At 52.9% G+C, this 7,030-nt stretch overlaps 1 protein-coding gene across 2 annotated transcripts in view; it reads right to left on the reverse strand.

Moving 5' to 3' along the window:
• The window catches only part of CD2 (CD2 molecule), a 17,412-nt gene that overhangs the window by 3,897 nt on the left and 6,485 nt on the right, over nt 1-7,030 (reverse strand). For both annotated transcript variants that reach the window (XM_011366548.1, XM_011366547.1), the window contains exon 4: nt 4,167-4,289. In XM_011366548.1, coding sequence (XP_011364850.1) covers nt 4,167-4,289 — 123 coding nt within the window. The remainder of the gene's footprint in view (nt 1-4,166; nt 4,290-7,030) is intronic.

The raw sequence follows: 7,030 nt of genomic DNA on the forward strand, positions 1-7,030 counted from the left end.
AGGGCCTCAGCAGCAGGGAAGGGGAGCGGAGAACTGCCTGAGCAGGCTCTCCTGGGGTTGAGGGTGTGTGAAGGGTGGCCGTGGAAGCATGGGGACGTGCCAGGCGCAGCTCTGTGGCAGGACCAAGGACCAAGGGCCGGTGGCCTGGAGGAGGACTGAGGGAAGAAGTCTGAAGGAAGGAAGCCGAAATCGAGGGCCGCCACTTCCTAGGGAGGTTCAGACCAGGCCCTTCCATGGAGATGCACCCTCTCAGGGGAGACCCAGAGTGAGAGGCTCAGTCCTGCTGGGAATGTGAGATTGCACAGCACCCGAGGGGCCTGCCAATGGCTGGACACCCCCTCTTGGACACACCTGCAGCATGGGGTCCTAGCTGTCCCCTCCGGGCACCCCTGGAGACAGCTGGTGTGCCATCACGGTGGTCCCCCCGATCCACGATTTCGCTTACCGCAGTTTCAGTTAACCGCGGTCAACCAAAGTCCAAGAGTAATAAGTGGAAGATTCCAGATGCATAAGTGTTCCATGGCGCGCCATTTCTGAGCAGCGAGATGAAGTCTCGCATCATCCTGCTCACCCCTTTGTCCAGTGCATCTACTCTGTAGATGCTCCCTGCCCGTTAGTTGCTTAGTACCCGTCTAGGTTATCAGATCATTGGGTACCATGGTGCTGTGTCAAGTCACCCTTATTCTACTTAATAATGACCCCAAAGCCATCCACATAACTCCTATTCGAGTATATTGTTATAATTGTTCAATTTTATTATTAGTTACTATTGTTAATCTCTTACTGTGCTCAATTTATAGACTAAACTTTATCGAAGGCATGTATATGTAGCAAAAGCGTAGTATATATAGGGTTTGGTACTATCTGTGGTCTCAGACACCTACTGGGGATCCTGGAATGTCTCCCGTGTGGATAAGGAGGGACTGCTGTGCCTGTACACACCGCCTTGGGTGGCCTGGATGCTCCTTGAGCCAACTCCCCACTTATGAGCATAATCTTTTAATCCTCGGTGGATCGTTGGACAGGCCTGATTTGAGGAAGAAACACTCCCAGTCCTAACACAACCCCTCTGAACAGCAAACTGGGAAAGAGAGCATAAACACCCAGCTTTGGAACAAGCCTGTGAGCACCTGATGCCCTGAAATCTTACCCATGATCCTAGGAGCTTGGTCCTGACCATGCCGTGGGCCACTGCTCAGGAAGACGAGATATTTGTTCAAGGAAATGGTGTTTCGAAGCTAATCTTTCTACCCGCTTAGTAATGTGTGGCTTATCCAAAATATGTCCACACAGCCTTACACCGCATCAGCCTCAGGGGGTGGATTCCAATGGGGCCAACTTGGATTCAGCTTCTTAAAGCTTCCACATTGTCACCACTGAGAATTTGTTTTTCAGAAATCAAGCTAACCACAAAATGGAACAAACTGTAACCACCAGTTACAACCCTGACATTCTGAAACTACCTGTCTCCATCATCTTCTTGCCAAACTCAAAGTGTCATCCCCACGAGTTGTTTCCACGGGGATTTTGCCAGGCCCTGTGGTGGGACAGAGGAGGGAGCTTACCGCTTCTCCTTCGGAGCTGTTTTTTCCTCTTGCTGATGTAGACAATGAGCAGCGCCACAAAGATGAGGAACATGAGGCCTCCTCCACAAATGCTAAGGATGAGGATGATATCCAGACCTTTCCCTGCAAGAGGAACAGTGGTTGGACAGAGGGCAGGGGTCCGGGCAGAAGGGCCATCATCGCTCTGGCTGAGGACTCCTGCCTCCCGCATGAAGCAGATAATAGAGCCTGATGGGTCTTCCCAGCTCCATAAAGGCCAACCTCATGGAGGGCAGGGGATTGTGTCGATCCCTGAAAGAGCACAGGGCCCAGGACCAGCCCCTCAGAAGGCTCCCTGAGGAACGGTCCCCCTGGACTGGCGTGCCTGATTCTCTGTGTGCCAGGGCACTGTCCGCTGCCTCCCACCAAGGGAGACATCACGGAAGTTCAGATCGGACAAGGAGTTTAGAGACCATCTTGTGTTCCCTCTAGTTTCACGGACAAGGCCCAGAGAGGGAGGATGAGTCGCCCGAGGCCACAGGGCATCTGTCCCCGCGTGGTTCCTTTGAGCAGCCCCTTGTCTCAAAGTTTCTGCACTATTTACTCAGTTTCATCTCTGGCTGCCCTTTTACCATGGATTTTTTTTTTTTCTTCCCTTGCCCTGTTGACCAGACAGTTTCCAAAGACTGAGGGTCACTTGTCCAGCCCAGCTCCCCAACTTCTTTGGCCTGTGAGAGAAACTCAGACAGACACACAGTGAGTTGGCAGCAGCGGTGGACTTGATCTTCAGCTCCCAGACCGTCAGTTGCTGTAATGCAATGAGGATGACAAAGACTCGGTGTTAAGAGAAAAGTGTTTGAGTTCTCAGCTCTTCTAGGCAAGAGCTGTGTGACTTTGGGCAGGTTGCTCCACCTCTCTGAGCCCGTTCCTTTCTTTGTAAAATGGAGATAATGAAACTGACGTCACAGAGTGGCTGTTAAAAGTCAATCAGATAATAGATGTGAAAGCGCTTTGTAAACTGTAAAACAACACGCAAAGGCGAGGTCGCTCTTAGTGGAGCTCTGAGCACCGGTGTTTCTGGGGGCTGTTTCCAGGGAGAGCTGCTGGGCCATCTGCCCTTTGTGAGTCAAAGGCAGCTAGAGAGGCAGCAGCTGGGGCCAAGGGTCAGGGGATTGGAACATCTGGAGAACAAACTCGAGCTCAGCCCAGTATCACAAAGAAACCCTCTGGCCAAACATTCCTGGGAGGATGCTCAGACAGGGAGCCCAGGATGGGCCCCTGGAGCCAGCCGGAGGCTCAGAAACCGAACCGACAGACCACAGCGGTGTGCTCATCCCTGCTCTCTCCAGTCTCCCTGACCCGTCCTTGGGGCATCCTCTTGCTCTGCGCATGAAGGGGCTTCTACTAGAATCCTACACTACTGAGAAACAGGGCCAACACGGGATCTGGGCTTCCTCAGGTTTCGCTAGCGGGGAGGCAGGGCTGGGCCTCCTGGAGTGTCCCTCAGTCTGAGCCGGGTGGGCCAGGGCAGGACTGGCACCAGTTGGGGGGCACGGGGCTCGTCTTCCCTCAGAGTCCTCACACGGGTGGCCACATCCTTATCTTGGACACACTAAAGAATGTAAGAATGACTTACAGAGTCTGCTCATGGGTTTGTCCAGCATGTCCCTCTGGGTGCCTGGGGGTGTTCTCTGTGGGGGACATTCCAGCTTATCTCAGAGGCAGCTGTGGCTTTGTCATTCAAAACTATGTCCTCACAGTCTCTAAAGCCAACCAGAGTCCTTCCTGCACACCCTCTAACACGTCCCAAAATTTACGTGGTACAATCTTTCTTGCGCGTCTAAACCTGCTCCCTACTCTAGCATTTGGGTTTGAAGTACATACTCACCTCTTCTGAGCCAAATATAGGGTTTGGTACTATCTGTGGTCTCAGACACCTACTGGGGATCCTGGAATGTCTCCCGTGTGGATAAGGAGGGACTGCTGTGCCTGTACACACCGCCTTGGGTGGCCTGGATGCTCCTTGAGCCAACTCCCCACTTATGAGCATAATCTTTTAATCCTCGGTGGATCGTTGGACAGGCCTGATTTGAGGAAGAAACACTCCCAGTCCTAACACAACCCCTCTGAACAGCAAACTGGGAAAGAGAGCATAAACACCCAGCTTTGGAACAAGCCTGTGAGCACCTGATGCCCTGAAATCTTACCCATGATCCTAGGAGCTTGGTCCTGACCATGCCGTGGGCCACTGCTCAGGAAGACGAGATATTTGTTCAAGGAAATGGTGTTTCGAAGCTAATCTTTCTACCCGCTTAGTAATGTGTGGCTTATCCAAAATATGTCCACACAGCCTTACACCGCATCAGCCTCAGGGGGTGGATTCCAATGGGGCCAACTTGGATTCAGCTTCTTAAAGCTTCCACATTGTCACCACTGAGAATTTGTTTTTCAGAAATCAAGCTAACCACAAAATGGAACAAACTGTAACCACCAGTTACAACCCTGACATTCTGAAACTACCTGTCTCCATCATCTTCTTGCCAAACTCAAAGTGTCATCCCCACGAGTTGTTTCCACGGGGATTTTGCCAGGCCCTGTGGTGGGACAGAGGAGGGAGCTTACCGCTTCTCCTTCGGAGCTGTTTTTTCCTCTTGCTGATGTAGACAATGAGCAGCGCCACAAAGATGAGGAACATGAGGCCTCCTCCACAAATGCTAAGGATGAGGATGATATCCAGACCTTTCCCTGCAAGAGGAACAGTGGTTGGACAGAGGGCAGGGGTCCGGGCAGAAGGGCCATCATCGCTCTGGCTGAGGACTCCTGCCTCCCGCATGAAGCAGATAATAGAGCCTGATGGGTCTTCCCAGCTCCATAAAGGCCAACCTCATGGAGGGCAGGGGATTGTGTCGATCCCTGAAAGAGCACAGGGCCCAGGACCAGCCCCTCAGAAGGCTCCCTGAGGAACGGTCCCCCTGGACTGGCGTGCCTGATTCTCTGTGTGCCAGGGCACTGTCCGCTGCCTCCCACCAAGGGAGACATCACGGAAGTTCAGATCGGACAAGGAGTTTAGAGACCATCTTGTGTTCCCTCTAGTTTCACGGACAAGGCCCAGAGAGGGAGGATGAGTCGCCCGAGGCCACAGGGCATCTGTCCCCGCGTGGTTCCTTTGAGCAGCCCCTTGTCTCAAAGTTTCTGCACTATTTACTCAGTTTCATCTCTGGCTGCCCTTTTACCATGGATTTTTTTTTTTTCTTCCCTTGCCCTGTTGACCAGACAGTTTCCAAAGACTGAGGGTCACTTGTCCAGCCCAGCTCCCCAACTTCTTTGGCCTGTGAGAGAAACTCAGACAGACACACAGTGAGTTGGCAGCAGCGGTGGACTTGATCTTCAGCTCCCAGACCGTCAGTTGCTGTAATGCAATGAGGATGACAAAGACTCGGTGTTAAGAGAAAAGTGTTTGAGTTCTCAGCTCTTCTAGGCAAGAGCTGTGTGACTTTGGGCAGGTTGCTCCACCTCTCTGAGCCCGTTCCTTTCTTTGTAAAATGGAGATAATGAAACTGACGTCACAGAGTGGCTGTTAAAAGTCAATCAGATAATAGATGTGAAAGCGCTTTGTAAACTGTAAAACAACACGCAAAGGCGAGGTCGCTCTTAGTGGAGCTCTGAGCACCGGTGTTTCTGGGGGCTGTTTCCAGGGAGAGCTGCTGGGCCATCTGCCCTTTGTGAGTCAAAGGCAGCTAGAGAGGCAGCAGCTGGGGCCAAGGGTCCACCTGTGTGAGGGGATTGGAACATCTGGAGAACAAACTCGAGCTCAGCCCAGTATCACAAAGAAACCCTCTGGCCAAACATTCCTGGGAGGATGCTCAGACAGGGAGCCCAGGATGGGCCCCTGGAGCCAGCCGGAGGCTCAGAAACCGAACCGACAGACCGCAGCGGTGTGCTCATCCCTGCTCTCTCTCCAGTCTCCCTGACCCGTCCTTGGGGCAACCTCTTGCTCTGCGCATGAAGGGGCTTCTACTAGAATCCTACACTACTGAGAAACAGGGCCAACACGGGATCTGGGCTTCCTCAGGTTTCGCTAGCGGGGAGGCAGGGCTGGGCCTCCTAGAGTGTCCCTCAGTCTGAGCCGGGTGGGCCAGGGCAGGACTGGCACCAGTTGGGGGGCACGGGGCTCAGCGTCTTCCCTCAGAGTCCTCACACAGGTGGCCACATCCTTATCTTGGGCACACTAAAGAATGTAGGAATGACTTTCAGAGTCCGCTCATGGGTTTGTCCAGCATGTCCCTCTGGGTGCCTGGGGGTGTTCTCTGTGGGGGACATTCCAGCTTATCTCAGAGGCAGCTGTGGCTTTGTCATTCAAAACTATGTCCTCACAGTCTCTAAAGCCAACCAGAGTCCTTCCTGCACACCCTCTAACACGTCCCAAAATTTACGTGGTACAATCTTTCTTGCGCGTCTAAACCTGCTCCCTACTCTAGCATTTGGGTTTGAAGTACATACTCACCTCTTCTGAGCCAAATGATTAGTCTTATCGTCACTCCTCCCTGCCTGGCCTTTTGGGGTGAAACGTCCAGACCTTTTTAGGCTCTTCCAGAATAGCGTCCTCCTTCCCGGCCTCTCCCTGGGTGTCCCTCCCATCTCCTCAGTGGCCTTCCCAGACTGGCCCCTGTTCTCCACCACGGTGTAAGGGACACAGAGGTTCCAGTCTTCGAACCCCGGCTTCTTCCAAGGCCCTCCCCGCTCCCTCCCTAACACACACACATCGTTACAATGGTGAGATCTAGTTACAATAAACATGAGGTTGATCGTCAGATAAAGCACAGGGCGCCCAGTTGAAGCTGAGTTAAACAACAACTAATTTTTAGTGCATGTCCTATGCAACATTTGGAACATATTTATACTGTCTTTTCATTTGCTAATTCTGGCAGCTCTAGTCAAGGGCCCTTGGAAGGGGAAAAGAGGCTGTGACGTCAAGGACGGGCTGCTCCATTCACCAGGGCCTGTGATGGGGGCTGTGGAGGGTGGCTGCTGGGGGCAGTCGTGGGGGCTGCAGTGATACTGGTCTAAGTGTGTGGTTGGCTGATGCTAAAGTGACCCCAAAGTTCCCTGCCTTCCGATGTTCTCACCTCTGTGTAACCCCCTCCAACTGAATGTGGGCCGGACTCAGTGGTTGCTTCTAATCACTAGACTACCTCAGAAGTAATGGGATATCTGTCACTCCTGACATAAAGTTGTAAAAAGATCCTGGCTTTTGTCTCGAGAACTTGTTCTTGCTCTTGCTTGGATTGCCAGGGTTGGGCGGCGGGGCGGGGGCGGGGGCGGAGATCCTGGCTTTTGTCTCGAGAACTTGTTCTTGCTCTTGCTTGGATTGCCAGGGTTGGGCGGCGGGGCGGGGGGGATGTAGTGGGGAGCTGGCTGCCATACTGTGAGGCAGCCCAAAGGCCCACATGAATGAGCCTGGAGGCAGGTCCCCTGTAGAGCCTGGG

This window comes from Pteropus vampyrus, unplaced genomic scaffold (genome assembly GCF_000151845.1).
Source record: "Pteropus vampyrus isolate Shadow unplaced genomic scaffold, Pvam_2.0 Scaffold6, whole genome shotgun sequence".
Lineage (NCBI taxonomy): Eukaryota > Metazoa > Chordata > Mammalia > Chiroptera > Pteropodidae > Pteropus > Pteropus vampyrus.